The sequence below is a fragment of the Salvelinus namaycush genome, chromosome 23 (genome assembly GCF_016432855.1).
Source record: "Salvelinus namaycush isolate Seneca chromosome 23, SaNama_1.0, whole genome shotgun sequence".
In the NCBI taxonomy this organism is placed as follows: domain Eukaryota; kingdom Metazoa; phylum Chordata; class Actinopteri; order Salmoniformes; family Salmonidae; genus Salvelinus; species Salvelinus namaycush.
In genome coordinates, this window is record NC_052329.1 from 2,307,140 (window position 1) to 2,326,600 (window position 19,461).

Consider the following 19,461-nt stretch of genomic DNA (forward strand, 5'->3'; position numbering starts at 1 on the left):
AGTCGGCCCGAGAATTGAACCCTGTGGTACCCCCATAGAGACTGCCAGAGGACCGGACAACATGCCCTCCGATTTGACACACTGAACTCTGTCTGCAAAGTAGTTGGTGAACCAGGCAAGGCAGTCATTAGAAAAACCGTGTCGACAGAGAATCCAAGCCAGATGGCGAAAGAGGTATTGTAGAATTTTGTTTGCTAACTGGTGCTAGCTTCGTGGCAGTGGCGTTAGGGCAGTGGCGTGCCGTGGGCCTGGGGCCTGGGCCTTCAGTGAGGTACTACACAGTCCCACCCGAATTAATCCACCTCATTATGATGCCATGGCTCTAGACACTATACATTTAGACAGAAACGCAGTATAACCAGGCGTTGCGTCACCTTGAAATTGACAAATTGACATTTTTGGGTAAACAGTGTTTACCCAAAAACATGACACAATCAATGAGTCTTTTCAATATTTCCCTTCACCTTTTCATTGTGCAGCTCCGTTGCCCTGCGCGCTTGTTCTTTGAGCTGTAGATCCACTCCGGTGTCCCCAAAAGTTTTCAAAAGCACCATTGCTTGTTAGTGCCCAGCCGTACTTTGGTGTCTCGTTGCTGCCTTGGTTAGACAACTCAAGTTTGCAAAGCCAGTGTGGCTCCAAACACCAAATTGATCACTTGCAAATAATAGGCATTCCCAGCAGTACAGTTTGCAGTGCTTCTCGGAGCCAAGGAGCCTGTGAGCCATTGACAGCGCTCGTAGTTGAAACTTTGAAAGTGGCGAGCGAACGAAGCCCTTTCCCGCCTGTGACAGGCTTTGTGGCGTCGGGCGACCTCTCCTTACAATGTCTAACTTTTCTTGAAAAGTTCGTCTTGAGAATGCCGTTATAATTATATCCTCGACCAAATCGATATCTTCTCCTCCTTCCGCCATTGTGGGTTGAAAAAACAGCTTAGCAGTACGCGAATTAATTCGTTTATCAAATTCAGTTTCCTAGATCTCCATAGGACCTGCCTCTCAATATTGGTAATCCAATCAAAAGACGTGCACGCACTACGCCTGCTAGCTGGCTCCTGTGTAACACTGGAGCCAGCCAGCAGGCGTACAATAGCCAACTCTAAAGCTGATTGGTTGACACTAAATTTTCATTTCCATTCACTATAAGCTACAAGCGCCCGCACTGTTGATTCTGAAGGCCTGAGGGCAGATTTTAGACCCCTGGCAACACATGATGGCTGAATATGATTGGATAAAAGATCTAACATAAAGACCAGCCCTCCAAATCTCAACCTGGGGCTGGAAGCAGTGCAACCAAGAGGAAAGCTATGAAATGAAGAGTATAACTCTTACTCTGGGGAATAATTTAATACATATTTGTGGGAAAATATATTTAAATTTTTTTTATATTCTGATGATGTTTAGGCCAGCAGAGAAGGCCTTGCAGGCCCTGACGGCCCACCACTGCGTTAGGGGATAGCTTCGGTACTGGGTGCCACGGAGGGTGCAAGCTAGCTGTGAGCTAGCTAGCTGCAACTGTGAGCTAGCTAGCTGCTAGCTAGCTGCAAGCTAGCTGTGAGGATCAGAAGTAGTGGATAACGGCAGGAATCCGGCGTTGTTGTGGAGAGACAGTCCGATGCTGGTAGATTGGCGAGTAATATCCAGGCTAAGAACAGGGCTGGTGTCTGTGCAGAAGGTAAAAGTGACTAAATAGCTTGTAGCTGATTAGCTGGTTAGCTACTGGAGGTTCTTGAATGTGTTCCAAAGTTAAAAATAATAGCGATTCCGTATCACGTTGGGTGAGGCAGGTTACCGGAAGGTATAATCGAATTAAAAATCGAAAAGAGATAGAAAAGAAAATTAAAATATATACAAAAAATACGAAAAATACAAAAGTACACGGGAGGACGGACAAAACACGCCTACACTGCTACGCCATCTTGGATCGAATGAAGAACAGCAGCAGTATCCACAGGGCTACTTACTGTTTACTGCTTACTGAAAAAATGCACATGAGAAAAACCGCTGCTGCAGACCAGTTATGAGTCCTTTCCATCATAGTTCTGGGAGTCATCTCTTCTTCTCTCCAGCTCATTCCAACCCATGCTGCTGTTCTCTCTTCTTCTCTCCAGCTCATTCCATCCCATGCTGCTGTTCTCTCTTCTTCTCTCGAGCTCATTCCATCCCATGCTGCTGTTCTCTCTTCTTCTCTCCAGCTCATTCCAACCCATGCTGCTGTTCTCTCTTCTTCTCTCCAGCTCATTCCATCCCATGCTGCTGTCATCTCTTCTTCTCTCCAGCTCATTCCAACCCATGCTGCTGTCATCTCTTCTTCTCTCCAGCTCATTCCAACCCATGCTGCTGTTCTCTCTTCTTCTCTCCAGCTCATTCCAACCCATGCTGCTGTCATCTCTTCTTCTCTCCAGCTCATTCCAACCCATGCTGCTGGTGTCTCTTCTTCTCTCCAGCTCATTCCAACCCATGCTGCTGTTCTCTCTTCTTCTCTCCAGCTCATTCCAACCCATGCTGCTGTCATCTCTTCTTCTCTCCAGCTCATTCCAACCCATACTGCTGTCATCTCTTCTTCTCTCCAGCTCATTCCAACCCATGCTGCTGTTCTCTCTTCTTCTCTCCAGCTCATTCCAACCCATGCTGCTGTTCTCTCTTCTTCTCTCCAGCTCATTCCAACCCCTGCTGCTGTTCTCTCTTCTTCTCTCCAGCTCATTCCAACCCATGCTGCTGTCATCTCTTCTTCTCTCCAGCTCATTCCAACCCATGCTGCTGTTCTCTCTTCTTCTCTCCAGCTCATTCCAACCCCTGCTGCTGTTCTCTCTTCTTTCTTCTCTCCAGCTCATTCCAACCTATACTGCTGTTCTCTCTTCTTCTCTCCAGCTCATTCCAACCCATGCTGCTGTTCTCTCTTCTTCTCTCCAGCTCATTCCAACCCATACTGCTGTTCTCTCTTCTTCTCTCCAGCTCATTCCAACCCATGCTGCTGGTGTCTCTTCTTCTCTCCAGCTCATTCCAACCCATGCTGCTGTTCTCTCTTCTTCTCTCCAGCTCATTCCAACCCATACTGCTGTTCTCTCTTCTTCTCTCCAGCTCATTCCAACCCATGCTGCTGTCATCTCTTCTTCTCTCCAGCTCATTCCAATCCATGCTGCTGTTCTCTCTTCTTCTCTCCAGCTCATTCCAACCCATGCTGCTGTTCTCTCTTCTTCTCTCCAGCTCATTCCAACCCATGCTGCTGTCATCTCTTCTTCTCTCCAGCTCATTCCAACCCATGCTGCTGTTCTCTCTTCTTCTCTCCAGCTCATTCCAATCCATGCTGCTGCGCTCTCTTCTTCTCTCCAGCTCATTCCAACCCATACTGCTGTTCTCTCTTCTTCTCTCCAGCTCATTCCAACCCATGCTGCTGTTCTCTCTTCTTCTCTCCAGCTCATTCCAACCCATGCTGCTGTCATCTCTTCTTCTCTCCAGCTCATTCCAACCAGTGCTGCTGTTCTCTCTTCTTCTCTCCAGCTCATTCCAACCCATGCTGCTGTTCTCTCTTCTTCTCTCCAGCTCATTCCAACCCATACTGCTGTTCTCTCTTCTTCTCTCCAGCTCATTCCAATCTATACTGCTGTTCTCTCTTCTTCTCTCCAGCTCATTCCAATCCATACTGCTGTTCTCTCTTCTTCTCTCCAGCTCATTCCAACTCATGCTGCTGTTCTCTCTTCTTCTCTCCAGCTCATTCCAACTCATGCTGCTAATCTTGAGTGTCTTACGTTTTCTGATGGCAATAGCAGAGTGAATATAATATGCCAAATGTGGGATACATATACTGGCACCACATTAGTCTGTTCTTATATACTGGCACCACATTAGTCTGTTCTTATATACTGGCACCACATTAGTCTGTTCTTATATACTGGCACCACATTAGTCTGTTCTTATATACTGGCACCACATTAGTCTGTTCTTATATACTGGCACCACATTAGTCTGTTCTTATATACTGGCACCACATGAGTCTGTTCTTATATACTGGCACCACATGAGTCTGTTCTTATATACTGGCACCACATTAGTCTGTTCTTATATACTGGCACCACATGAGTCTGTTCTTATATACTGGCACCACATTAGTCTGTTCTTATATACTGGCACCACATTAGTCTGTTCTTATATACTGGCACCACATTAGTCTGTTCGTATATACTGGCACCACATAAGTCTGTTCTTATATACTGGCACCACATTAGTCTGTTCTTATATACTGGCACCACATTAGTCTGTTCTTATATACTGGCACCACATGAGTCTGTTCTTATATACTGGCACCACATTAGTCTGTTCTTATATACTGGCACCACATTAATCTGTTCTTATATACTGGCACCACATTAGTCTGTTCTTATATACTGGCACCACATTAGTCTGTTCTTATATACTGGCACCACATGAGTCTGTTCTTATATACTGGCACCACATGAGTCTGATCTTATATACTGGCACCACATTAGTCTGTTCTTATATACTGGCACCACATTAGTCTGTTCTTATATACTGGCACCACATGAGTCTGTTCTTATATACTGGCACCACATGAGTCTGTTCTTATATACTGGCACCACATGAGTCTGTTCTTATATACTGGCACCACATGAGTCTGTTCTTATATACTGGCACCACATGAGTCTGTTCTTATATACTGGCACCACATGAGTCTGTTCTTATATACTGGCACCACATGAGTCTGTTCTTATATACTGGCACCACATGAGTCTGTTCTTATATACTGGCACCACATTAGTCTGTTCGTATATACTGGCACCACATGAGTCTGTTCTTATATACTGGCACCACATTAGTCTGTTCTTATATACTGGCACCACATGAGTCTGTTCTTATATACTGGCACCACACGAGTCTGTTCTTATATACTGGCACCACATTAGTCTGTTCTTATATACTGGCACCACATTAGTCTGTTCTTATATACTGGCACCACATGAGTCTGATCTTATATACTGGCACCACATTAGTCTGTTCTTATATACTGGCACCACATTAGTCTGTTCTTATATACTGGCACCACATTAGTCTGTTCTTATATACTGGCACCACATTAGTCTGTTCTTATATACTGGCACCACATGAGTCTGTTCTTATATACTGGCACCACATGAGTCTGTTCTTATATACTGGCACCACATTAGTCTGTTCTTATATACTGGCACCACATTAGTCTGTTCTTATATACTGGCACCACATTAATCTGTTCTTATATACTGGCACCACATGAGTCTGTTCTTATATACTGGCACCACATTAGTCTATTCTTATATACTGGCACCACATGAGTCTGATCTTATATACTGAGACCACATTAATCTGTTCTTCTATACTGGCACCACATTAGTCTGATCTTATATACTGGCACCACATGAGTCTGTTCTTATATACTGGCACCACATTAGTCTGATCTTATATACTGGCACCACATTAGTCTGTTCTTATATACTGGCACCACATGAGTCTGTTCTTATATACTGGCACCACATGAGTCTGTTATTCTATACTGGCACCACATTAATCTGATCTTATATACTGGCACCACATTAATCTGATCTTATATACTGGCACCACATTAGTCTGATCTTATATACTGGCACCACATTAATCCTTTCGTATATACTGGCACCACATGAGTCTGTTCTTATATACTGGCACCACATGAGTCTGTTCGTATATACTGGCACCACATGAGTCTGTTCTTATATACTGGCACCACATGAGTCTGTTCGTATATACTGGCACCACATGAGTCTGTTCGTATATACTGGCACCACATGAGTCTGTTCGTATTAGAGGAAAAATTAAAGTCAATATCTTCCTCCCACATGGTAGCCTATCCCATACATAATGCATTCATTTTGACCAGATCCCTGAGGGAGAGGGAGAGCTCAATGGGCCCTTGTCCAAAGTAGTGCACTATACATAGGGTGCCATTTAGAGCTCAATGGGCCCTGGTCCAAAGTAGTGCACTATACATAGGGTGCCATTTAGAGCTCTATGGGTCCTGGTCCAAAGTAGTGCACTATACACAGGGTGCCATTTAGAGCTCTATGGGTCCTGGTCCAAAGTAGTGCACTATACATAGGGTGCCATTTAGAGCTCTATGGGTCCTGGTTCAAAGTAGTGCACTATACATAGGGTGCCATTTGGGAGGCAGATGTGTCTTTCTAACATGTGGTTGTTTTCTCTCTCTTCTTCCAGGAATGGTCTGGGCTGAGTGTAAGGAGATCTGGTCCCAGGGGGCTCGGGAATATCTTTCGGAGACATGGAATCTTCTAGACTTTGGAATGCTGAGCCTTTTCGTGACATCCTTCATCACTAGATTTATGGCGTTCTGGCATGCGTATGCAGCACAGAGCTACGTCAACAAGCACTATACCAACCTGTCCAACATTACCCTGGTCCCAGAGATAGAGTACTACAGACTGGGTGAGTGCAGACAGAAACCTGTCCAACATTACCCTGGTCCCAGAGACAGAGTTCTCCAGCTGGCCCCAGAGACAGAGTAGTCCAGCTGGTCCCAGAGACAGAGTAGTCCAGCTGGTCCCAGAGACAGAGTACTCCAGCTGGTCCCAGAGACAGAGTAGTCCAGCTGGCCCCAGAGACAGAGTAGTCCAGCTGCCCCCAGAGACAGAGTAGTCCAGCTGGCCCCAGAGACAGAGTAGTCCAGCTGGCCCCAGAGACAGAGTAGTCCAGCTGGCCCCAGAGACAGAGTAGTCCAGCTGGCCCCAGAGACAGAGTACTCCAGCTGGTCCCAGAGACAGAGTACTCCAGCTGGTCCCAGAGACAGAGTACTCCAGCTGGTCCCAGAGACAGAGTACTCCAGCTGGCCCCAGAGACAGAGTACTCCAGCTGGCCCCAGAGACAGAGTTATCCAGCTGGCCCTAGAGACATAGTTCTCCAGCTGGCCCCTGGTCCCAGAGATGGTCCCAGGATCCCCCTGGTCCCAGGATCCCTGATCTGTTAATTGCCAGCTAGCCTGGTCCCTGATCTGTTAATTGCCAGCTAGCCTGGTCCCTGATCTGGTTGTTGCCAGCTAGCCTGGTCCCTGATCTGTTTGTTGCCAGCTAGCCTGATCCCTGATCCGTTTGTTGCCAGCTAGCCTGGTCCCTGATCCGTTTGTTGCCAGCTAGCCTGGTCCCTGATCAAATTGTGCTCTTGCCAACTCCATTGCTCATTGTCAAGCCAAACCGAACGAAACCGGCACCCAAGCTAAAAAATATCACAGTGAATGTTATTCATGACAGTAGAATACATTAAAAAGGCACCTTTTCCCAGACAAAAGCTGCAGAACATATCAGGTGCTGGAGATATCGGTCACTTCATGACCAATGAAAAGGAAAATGCTACACGCTGCTGCCCATGCTCCGTTTGCCCCATCCAAGTAGACATAGTGTGTACAGTTGAAGTCGGAAGTTTACATACACCTTAGCCAAATACATTTCAACGCAGTTTTTCACAATTCCTGACATTTAATCCTAGTAACAATTCCCTGTCTTAGGTCAGTTAGGATCACCACTTTATTGTAAGAATGTGAAATGTAGAGAGAGAAAAACTGGAATAAATCATTATTTCTTTCATCACATTTTGCCACAACTTTGGAAGTGTGCTTGCGGTCATTGTCCATTTGGAAAAACCATTTGCGACCAAGCTTTAACTTCCTGACTGATGTCTTGAGATGTTGCTTCAATATATCCGCATAATTTTCCTGCCTCATGAAGCCATATATTTTGTGAAGTGCACCAGTCCCTCCTGCAGCAAAGCACCCACACAACATGATGCTGCCCACCCCCGTGCTTCACGGTTGGGATGGTGTCTTCGGCTTGCAAGCCTCCCCCTTTTTTCTCCAAACATAACGATAGTCATTATGGCCAAACAGTTCTATTTTTATTTCATCAGACCAGAGGACATTTCTCCAAAAAGTACGATCTTTGTCCCAATGTGCATTTGCAAACCGTAGTCTGGCTTTTTTATGGCGGTTTTGGAGCAGTGGCTTCTTCCTTGCTGAGTGGCCTTTCAGGTTAGGTTGATATAGGACTCGTTTTACTGTGGATATAGATACTTTTGTACCGGTTTCCTCCAGAATCTTCACAAGGTCCTTTGCTGTTGTTCTGGGATTGATTTACACCGTTCGCACCAAAGTACGTTCATCTCTAGGAGACAGAACACGTCTCCTTCCTGAGTGGTGTCACGTTCGTTGTAGTGAGGAGACCAAGGTGCAGCGTGATGTGAATACATTCTTCTTTAATAATTGAAGAACACTAAACAAACTAACAAAATGAACGTGAAGCTAATTACAACGAGTGCTGACATGCAACCACATATAGACAACTAAGGTCAGGGTGTGACAGTACCCCCCCATAAAGGTGCGGACTCCCGACCGCAAACCTGAACTTATAGGGGAGGGTCCGAGTGGGCATCTACCCTCGGTGGCGGCTCTGGTTCTGGACGCCGCCCCCCATCTTTACACTGGTCCCTCCGCCTTTGTAGAGCTGAACCCTGGCTCATCGCCGGAGACCCCGGGCTGGGGACCGTCACCGGAGGCTCCGGACTGGGGATCGTCGCCGGAGGCCCCGGACTGGGGATCGTCGCCGGAGGCCCCGGACTGGGGATCGTCGCCGGAGGCCCCGGACTGGGGATCGTCGCCGGAGGCCCCGGACTGGGGATCGTCGCCGGAAGCCCCGGACTGGGGATCGTCGCCGGAGGCCCCGGACTGGGGATCGTCGCCGGAGGCTCCGGACTGGGGATCGTCGCCGGAGGCCCCGGACTGGGGATCGTCGCCGGAAGCCCCGGACTGGGGATCGTCGCCGGAGGCTCCGGACTGGGGATCGTCGCCGGAGGCTCCGGACTGGGGATCGTCGCCGGAGGCTCCGGACTGGGGATCGTCGCCGGAGGCTCCGGACTGGGGATCGTCGCCGGAGGCTCCGGACTGGGGATCGTCGCCGGAGGCTCCGGACTGGAGAGCAACTCTGGAGGCTCCGGACTGGAGGGCGTCTCTGGAGGCTCCGGACTGGAGGGCGTCTCTGGAGGCTCCGGACTGGAGGGCGTCTCTGGAGGCTCCGGACTGGAGAGCGTCTCTGGAGGATCCGGGCTGGAGACCGTCGCTGGAGGCTCCGGACTGGGGGCCCTCGTTAGAGGCTTCGTGCCCTGTCTCACCCCTGGAGGCTTCTTGCCCTGGATCATCACTGGAGGCTTCGTGCCATGGATCATCACTGGAGGCTTTGTGCCATGGGTCATCTCTGGAGGCTTCGTGCCATGGATCATCACTGGAGGCTTCGTGCCATGGATCATCACTGGAGGCTTCGTGCCATGGATCATCACTGGAGGCTTCGTGCCATGGATCATCACTGGAGGCTTCGTGCCATGGATCATCACTGGAGGCTTCGTGCCATGGATCATCACTGGAGTGGAGAGACACACAGGAGGCCTGGCTCTGGGAGCAGGCACAGGACTCACCAGGCTGGGGAGACATACAGGAGGGTTAGTTATTGGCCGAGGCACAGGCCTCACCAGGCTGGGGAGACATACAGGAGGCCTTGTCCTTGGCCGAGGCACTGGATACACTGGGCCGTGGAGGCACACTGGAAGTCTCGAGCTAAGAGCCTGCACAACCCATCCTGGCTGGATGGTGACTTTGGCCCGGCACGTGCGGGGCGCAGGCACAGGACGCACTGGGCTGTGCAGACGCACTGGAGACACAGTGCGTAGAGCTGGCGGAGGATAACCCGGGCCGAGGAGACGCACTGGAGACCAGATGCGCTGAGCTGGCACCATCCATCCTGGCTGGATGCCCACTCTAGCCCGGTGGATGCGAGGAGCTGGAATATAGCGCACCGGGCTATGAGTGCGCACTGGGGACACCATAGCACGGGGCCTGACCAGTCACATGCTCGCCACAGTAAGCACGGGGAGTTGGCTCAGGTCTCCAACCTGACTCTGCCACACTCCCCGTGTGCCGCCCCCCCCAAAAAATTATGGGGCTGCCTCTCGTGCACGCCTCGTTGAGCCAACTCCTCGTAGCGTCGCCGCTCCGCCTTCGCTGCCTCCAGCTCCTCTTTAGGACGGCGATATTCTCCTGTCTGTGCCCAGGGTCCCATGCCGTCCAGGATTTCTTCCCATGTCCAACTCTCTCCTGCTCCCTCTTACCACGCTGCTTGGTCCGTTTTTGGTGGGTTATTCTGTCACGTTTGTTGTAGTGAGGAGACCAAGGCGCAGCGTGATGTGAATACATTCTTTCATAATTGAAGAACACTAAACAAATAACAAAATTAACGTGAAGCTAATTACAACGAGTGCTGACATGCAACTACACATAGACAACTAAGGTCAGGGCGTGACAAGCGGTATGACGGCTGCGTGGTCCCATGGTGTTTATACTTGTGTACTATTGTTTGTACAGATGAACGTGGTATTTTCAGGATTTTGAAAATTGCTCCCAAGGATGAACCAGACTTGTGGAGGTCTACAATTTTTTTCTGAGGTCTTGGCTGATTTCTTTTGATATTCCCATGATGTCAAGCAAAGAGGCACTGAGTTTGAAGGTACACCTCCAATTGACTCAGATGATGTCAATTAGCCTATCAGAAGCTTCTAAAGCCATTACATTTTCTGGAATTTTCCAGGCTGTTTAAAGGCACAGTCAACTTAGTGTATGTAAACTTCTGACCCACTGGAATTGTGATACAGTGAATTATAAGTGAAATAATCTGTCTGTAAACAATTCTTGGAAAAATGACTTGTCATGCACAAAGTAGATGTCCTAACCGACTTGCCGAAACTATAGTTTGTTATCAAGACATTTGTGGAGTGGTTAAAAAACTAGTTATAATGACTCCAACCTTAGTGTATGTTAACTTCCGACTTCAACTGTATGTTAAATAACTATTTCCTGGTGTCACATATGTTAGAGTGATTACAGCATTATGGCCCCTCTGTGATTGTCAGTGTTCTGTCTTTGACCTCTGTGATCCCGCTCTGCTATTTCAGTACAGCAGTGTGGGAACCTCCATCCCTTCACTGTGATGGGATGTAGACAAGACACATCCAACTGATGGCAACGGGATCAGTCTACCTAAACATGCGATTGAGCCACACTTCTCATCTCCATGGAAAAAGTCCTGAATGATACAGCAATCTCTGTATCTCTCTTTCTCTCTCTCTCTCTCTCTAGCCCGTAATAACTGGGTTCCCTCGGACCCCCAGATCATCTCAGAGGGTCTGTATTCCATCGCTGTGGTACTGAGCTTCTCTCGCATCGCCTACATCCTCCCAGCTAATGAGAGTTTCGGGCCACTGCAGATATCTCTGGGACGCACGGTGAAAGATATCTTCAAGTTCATGGTGATCTTCATCATGGTTTTTGTGGCCTTCATGTTTGGAATGTTCAATCTCTACTCCTACTACCTGGGAGCCAAGCAGAACGACGCCTTCACCACGTGAGTAATTATGGAGGAAATGGGATACATACAGTGACGTTGGAAAGTATTCAGAGCCCTTGACTTTTTCCACATTTTGTTATGTTAACAGCCTGAATTAAAAATGTATTACGTTTATATTTTTATCTGGCCTACACACAATACCCCATAATGTCAAAGTGGAATTATGTTTTCAAAAATCTTTAAAAGGGCACCTATTGGTAGATGGGTAAAAAAAAAGCAGACATTACATATCCCCTTGATCGTGGTGAAGTTATTAATTACACTTTGAATGGTGTATCAATACACCCAGTCACTACAAATATACAGGCATCCTTCCTAACTCAGTTGCAGGAGAGGAAGGAAACCACTCAGGGATTTCACCGTGAGGATAATGGTGACTTTAAAACAGTTACAGAGTTTATCAACTGCGATAGGAGAAAACTGAGGATGGATCACGAATATTGTAGTTACTCCACAATACTAACCTAATTGACAGAGGGAAAAGAAGGAAACCTGCACATAATAAAATTACCCAAAATATGCATTCTGTCTGCAACAAGGCAGTAAAGTAATACCGCAAAAATGTGGCAAAAGAATGAACTGAATACAAAGTGTTATGTTTGGGGCTGTCACGTTCCTGACCTTATTTCCTTTGTTTAGTATGGTTTAGTTGGTCAGGACGTGAGCTGGGTGGGCATTCTATGTTATGTGTTTCTATGTTGGGTTCATTGTATTAGCCTGATATGGTTCTCAATCAGGGGTAGGTGTTTTACGTTTCCTCTGATTGAGAACCATATTAAGGCAGGCTGTTCTCACTGTTTGTTTGTGGGTGATTGTTGCTGTGTCTGTGTTTGTTCACCACACGGTACTGTTTCGTTCGTTTGTTCCTGTTCGTGCGTTCATGTTTATATGTTCTCAAGTTCAGGTCTGTTCACGTCGTTTTGTTGTTTTTGTATTTTGTCAGTGTTCTGTTTTGTTGGATAATCATTAAAATTCAACATCATGAACATTCACCACGCTGCGCCTTGGTCCTCCTCTCTTTCACCTGAAGACGAGCGTTACAGGGGCAAATCCAATACAACACATTACTGAGTACCACTCTCCATATTTTCAAGCGTAGTGGTGGCTGCATCATGTTTATGGGTATGCTTGTAATTGTTAAGGACTGGGGAGTTTTTCAGGATAAAAAAGAAACCGAATGGAGCTAAGCACAGGCAAAATCAGAGAGGAAAACCTGGTCCACCAGACACAGGGAGATTAATTCACCTTTCAGCAGGACAATAACCTAAAACACAAGGCCAGATCTACACTGGAGTTGCTTACCAAGACAACACGGAATGTTCCTGAGTGGCCGAGATACAGTTTTGACTGAAATCTACTTGAAAATCTATGGCAAGACCTGAACATGGTTGTCTAGCAATGATCAACAACCAATTTGACAGAGCTTGAATATTTTTTTTAAAGAATAATGGCCAAATGTTGCACAATCCATGAGTGGAAAGCTCTTGGAGACTTAGCCAGAAAAACTCCCAGCTGTTAAAAGTGATTCTAATATGTTTTGATTCAGGGGGTTGACTACTTATCTAATCAATATATACTGTGTATTTGTGTACAGATGGATTCCAAGTCTAGAAGTATTCAGCTTTGTTTGATACATAATCATATATTTTGTTAACAGTTCACTTATGCTTCCAGCTTATAATACACTCTGATCCAGGTATAATACACTCTGATCCATGTCTAACTTGTTCTGATCCAGGTATAATACACTCTGATCCAGGTGTAACACATTCTGATCCAGTTCTAATACACTCTGATCCAGGTCTAACACATTCTGATCCAGGTCTAACACATTCTGATCCAGGTCTAATACATTCTGATCCAGGTCTAATACACTCTGATCCAGGTCTAATACACTCTGATCCAGGTCTAACACATTCTGATCCAGGTCTAACACATTCTGATCCAGGTCTAATACACTCTGATCCAGGTCTAATACATTCTGATCCAGGTCTAACACATTCTGATCCAGTTCTAAATACTCTGATCCAGGTCTAACACATTCTGATCCAGGTCTAACACATTCTGATCCAGGTCTAACACACTCTGATCCAGGTATAATACACTCTGATCCAGGTCTAATACACTCTGATCCAGGTCTAATACACTCTGATCCAGGTCTAATACATTCTGATCCAGGTTTAACTTGTTCTGATCCAGGTCTAACACGTTCTGATCCAGGTATAATACACTCTGATCCAGGTCTAACACATTCTGATCCAGGTCTAATACACTCTGATCCAGGTCTAACACATTCTGATCCAGGTCTAATACACTCTGATCCAGGTCTAATACATTCTGATCCAGGTTTAACTTGTTCTGATCCAGGTCTAACACATTCTGATCCAGTTCTAATACACTCTGATCCAGGTCTAACACATTCTGATCCAGGTCTAACACATTCTGATCCAGGTCTAACACATTCTGATCCAGTTCTAATACACTCTGATCCAGGTCTAACACATTCTGATCCAGGTCTAACACATTCTGATCCAGGTCTAATACATTCTGATCCAGGTCTAATACACTCTGATCCAGGTCTAATACATTCTGATCCAGGTCTAATACATTCTGATCCATGTCTAACTTGTTCTGATCCAGGTCTAACACATTCTGATCCAGGTCTAATACACTCTGATCCAGGTATAATACACTCTGATCCAGGTCTAACACATTCTGATCCAGGTATAATACACTCTGATCCAGGTCTAACACATTCTGATCCAGGTCTAACACATTCTGATCCAGGTCTAATACATTCTGATCCAGGTATAATACACTCTGATCCAGGTCTAACACATTCTGATCCAGGTCTAATACACTCTGATCCAGGTCTAACACATTCTGATCCAGGTCTAAATACTCTGATCCAGGTCTAACACATTCTGATCCAGGTCTAATACACTCTGATCCAGGTCTAATACACTCTGATCCAGGTCTAACACATTCTGATCCAGGTCTAATACACTCTGATCCAGGTCTAATACACTCTGATCCAGGTCTAATACACTCTGATCCAGGTCTAATACATTCTGATCCAGGTCTAATACACTCTGATCCAGGTCTAATACATTCTGATCCATGTCTAACTTGTTCTGATCCAGGTCTAACACATTCTGATCCAGGTCTAATACACTCTGATCCAGGTATAATACACTCTGATCCAGGTCTAACACATTCTGATCCAGGTATAATACACTCTGATCCAGGTCTAACACATTCTGATCCAGGTCTAATACACTCTGATCCAGGTCTAATACATTCTGATCCAGGTCTAATACACTCTGATCCAGGTCTAATACATTCTGATCCAGGTCTAATACACTCTGATCCAGGTCTAATACATTCTGATCCATGTCTAACTTGTTCTGATCCAGGTCTAACACACTCTGATCCAGGTATAATACACTCTGATCCATGTCTAACTTGTTCTGATCCAGGTCTAACACATTCTGATCCAGGTCTAATACACTCTGATCCAGGTCTAATACACTCTGATCCAGGTCTAATACACTCTGATCCAGGTCTAATACACTCTGATCCAGGTCTAATACACTCTGATCCAGGTCTAATACATTCTGATCCAGGTCTAACACATTCTGATCCAGGTCTAATACACTCTGATCCAAGTCTAACACACTCGGATCCAGGTCTAACACATTCTGATCCAGGTCTAATACACTCTGATCCAGGTGTAACACATTCTGATCCAGTTCTAATACACTCTGATCCATGTCTAACTTGTTCTGATCCAGGTATAATACACTCTGATCCAGGTGTAACACATTCTGATCCAGTTCTAATACACTCTGATCCAAGTCTAACACATTCTGATCCAGGTCTAACACATTCTGATCCAGGTCTAATACACTCTGATCCAAGTCTAACACACTCTGATCCAGGTCTAATACATTCTGATCCAGGTCTAACACATTCTGATCCAGGTCTAACACATTCTGATCCAGGTCTAACACATTCTGATCCAGGTCTAACACATTCTGATCCAGGTCTAACACATTCTGATCCAGGTATAATACACTCTGATCCAGGTCTAACACATTCTGATCCAGGTCTAACACATTCTGATCCAGTTATAATACACTCTGATCCAGGTCTAACACATTCTGATCCAGGTCTAATACACTCTGATCCAGGTCTAACACATTCTGATCCAGGTCTAACACATTCTGATCCAGGTCTAATACACTCTGATCCAGGTCTAATACACTCTGATCCAGGTCTAATACATTCTGATCCAGGTCTAATACACTCTGATCCAGGTCTAATACATTCTGATCCAGGTCTAATACACTCTGATCCAGGTCTAATACATTCTGATCCAGGTCTAATACACTGATCTCCGATCTCTTTCTCTTTTCGCTCCTTCCAGGATTGAGGAAAGCTTCAAGACGTTATTCTGGGCCATATTTGGCCTGTCTGAAGTCAAGTCAGTGAAGATCAACAATGGCCATAAGTTTATCGAGAATATCGGCTATATCCTTTATGGGGTTTATAACGTCACCATGGTGATCGTCCTGCTCAACATGCTCATTGCCATGATCAATAACTCCTTCCAGGAAATAGAGGTAACTAATGAATGAATTAATAATTGATTGTCCCTTAGGGAAAAGAGAGGTAATAAGGCCCTGGTCTTGATACTTCTTAACATGTTATACTGCTCTTGTATGAGGAATTTGCAGGGTATAGTTAGTAGACCATTTATTATAAGGCTCTGCGATAGACTAATGTCTGGTTCAGGTAGGTGTCCTGGTACATCAAGCTGCCTCACTACAGAAACAGGAGATAGACTAGTGTCCTGTTCAGGGGGTGTACTGGTACATCAAGCTGCATCACTACAGAAACAGGAGATAGACTAGTGTCCTGTTCAGGGGGTGTACTGTACATCAAGCTGTCTCCCTACAGAAACAGGAGATAGACTAGTGTCCTGTCCAGAGGGTGTACTGGTACATCAAGTTGCCTCACTACAGAAACAGGAGATAGACTAGTGTCCTGTCCAGAGGGTGTACTGGTACATCAAGTTGCCTCACTACAGAAACAGGAGATAGACTAGTGTCCTGTCCAGGGGGTGTCCTGGTACATCAAGTTGCCTCACTACAGAAACAGGAGACAGACTGGTGTCCTGTCCAGGGGGTGTCCTGGTACATCAAGTTGCCTCACTACAGTAACAGGAGATAGACTAGTGTCCTGTCCAGGGGGTGTCCTGGTAGATCAAGCTGTATCCTGATAGGCTCCTGCTCCTATGAGCCACTGTGGTTCGGACAAGGATATTATTTACTATTAGAGCATACAAATCCACATTCAACACAATAATGGCACACAAATAGACCCAGTTATTTAACAGGTTCTGTATGCTCCTTTAATCATCATGGCTCCATTGTGAAGCCACCATTTTGTAGAAATATTGTTGTAGGCTACATCTGCATGCTTGGCTGTGTTAATTCATCTCCCATCAGATAACATGTAAGCGCCACCATACAGCACTGCAGCTTCCATCTACTATATGGTTGTCTGATACTGTGGAGGCTGTGGGTTAATAGGAGGCATGGCAAGGCCATGTTCCAAATGGTACCCTATTCTCATTATAGTGCACTACATTTTACCAGGGTTCATAGGGCTCTGGTCTAAAGTAGTGCACTATATAGGGAATAGGGTAGCATTTGGGATGCACCCCAAGTACTTCTGGGTAATTACAAATGCTTTGAGCTACATAGATAAGGTCATTGTAGAATGATTTAGTTTAATACTGTCTTCTGAGTAAAAATGAATTCAATGAATTATTGTCTGTTGCGATGGTAATTGCAGCTACTTACAGGGTTGGAAGAGAAAGTGAAATCCTCTCTCATCCAGTTTAGAGGCCGCAGCTTCTCCACCGTTGGGTCGCATTAGGATGTTTGGATCTGGTATTGGCCGTGTACCAAATGGCACCCTGTTCTCTATAAAGTGTCCTACTTTAGACCAGAGCCATATGGGCCCGGCTCAAATGTAGTGCACTATATAGGGAAGAATGTGTCATTTGGGATTCAAACATTGGCTGCCATCCATATCAATCAGGTTGCTATGGCTCTCCCACTCAATGCTTTTAGTATTTACCTCTGGACAATTATTATGGATGTAAAGGGAAACGGTTATTTATGAAAGCCGGAAGCTTGGAATTATGTTATAAAACTGATTGTTGTTGTTTTAGAGTTGATTGTTTCTAAATACTCAGTTCCCTTTTCAGTTGGTCAACTCACTGCAACACAGCTGTGTGGAGTTTGTGCTAGCGCCCTCTACTGAAGAACATTAGAGTCACGCTTGACAGGGCCAACGATCACTGTGCCTCACTGGAAGCCCCGCCTTCCACAGGAGATAAACCTGAGGCATGAATTAATTCACTGTGACAACAGTACCCCAAAGTGGCAGGGCCAGTCAGGGTACATCAGAGTAGACTTAAACACATTGTTTCTACCCCACAGTGTTAAGATTCATTTTTTTTGTCGCCCTGGATTTTGTAAACAGTGACGTCGGGGTACAGGCTACAATTGCTTGTGCGTCCCCCATGTTTTTACAGCGTCATTAGGTCGACTGTTCTCGTTATGAGGGAGATATCTTCCCTTCTCCAGAAGCAGGTGATCAGAATGTTTCCTATGTGAGAAGCCCAGGACAGCTGGTTCAGCCGATATTTCTTAGTCCTCAAAAGGGGCAGGACTTTGATTCCAATTTTAGACCTGTGTGCCCTGAACACCTCAGGATCTACAAATTCAGAATGCTCACGAACAGCCGGTTGTTACAGTCAGTGCACCCGGGCGATTGGTTCACCTCCATCAACCTGAAGGATGCATACTGTGAACAAATATCCCCTTCACAGGAAGTTGCTGAGGTTCCGTTTCGAGGCTATAGACTACGAGTTTTTGGTTCCTCCCTTTCAGGCTTTCCCTCGTGCCTATGCGGATATTGGACTATCTGGACGATTGGCAAGTGGTAGCGGAGTCGAGGGAGCTGGTGGCGTTGCCTCTCGGCTGGTTTCCCATGTTCAGTGTCTGCAGCTGTTTACCTCCATCTCAGCGCATTCTGTTTCTGGGTCTCAAGTTAGACTCAGTCGAGAATTCTTGTCCCCGCAGAGGGAGACCGGTTTCTCGGCTTTGCTTGGCCCAATTTCGGCTGGATTGCGTTTTTTGCCGATGACTAGATCTATTGGGGTTGATGGCTTCTATATCAACAGACAGGGAGGGGTATGGTCTCACCTCCTCTTGTCCTTGGCCTGCTCCTTGGCCTGCTGTGGAGCAGTACACACTTTTCCTCGCTCCGGGTGACGTATCTCCCCGGGCGCCTCAACACGGTGCAGATATGTAATCCAGGGGAGGAGTCGGCTGCACCCCTGGGTGGTTTCCCAGATATAGGAAATGTCCGACAAGGGCCGACAGATCTTGAGAAAATGAGCATTGTCGGCTGTTTTACTCCATATGTGATCTCTGTTGGGAACGGATTCTCTCGTGAACCAGTGGCCTCAGACCTGATTCATTCCACGCTGGAGAGGGTGCGTCGGGACGAGTTGTCATTGATCCTTGTGGCTCCCCGTTGGCCCGAACGACCTTGGTTTGTGGAGATCATTCGCCTTTTAGGCCCCGTGGCAACGCAACTCTCGCAACCTTGGTCGCAGATTTGGAATCAGTGGGCCCTGAAAGATCCAATATGACGGCAAGGGGTTTACCTCTGAACGTTATTGCTACTAAACAGTCCGCGAGGACACAACTAGAGGGTCGTATGGAAATAAAAGGCAGGTGCCAAAATAAAGGAATTGTTCCTTTCCTCTGGTGGACATTTTAATGTTCTTAAAGGTGCTTTTCAAGCGGGGTTCGTTCTCTGAAGGTGTATATGGGAGCTATTTCAGCGTGTCATGTGGGAACTGATGGTGCCACTCCAGGGACTCATCCCCTGGAGGTGCG

The 19,461-nt window shown here is 46.2% G+C and overlaps 1 protein-coding gene across 1 annotated transcript in view; it reads left to right on the plus strand.

Annotated features, from left to right (window-relative positions):
• The window catches only part of trpc6b (transient receptor potential cation channel, subfamily C, member 6b), a 60,271-nt gene that overhangs the window by 34,184 nt on the left and 6,626 nt on the right, over positions 1–19,461 (plus strand). Inside the window, exons 5-7 of the mRNA XM_038962130.1 lie at positions 6,240–6,467; positions 11,209–11,473; positions 15,906–16,101. Coding sequence (XP_038818058.1) covers positions 6,240–6,467; positions 11,209–11,473; positions 15,906–16,101 — 689 coding nt within the window. The remainder of the gene's footprint in view (positions 1–6,239; positions 6,468–11,208; positions 11,474–15,905; positions 16,102–19,461) is intronic.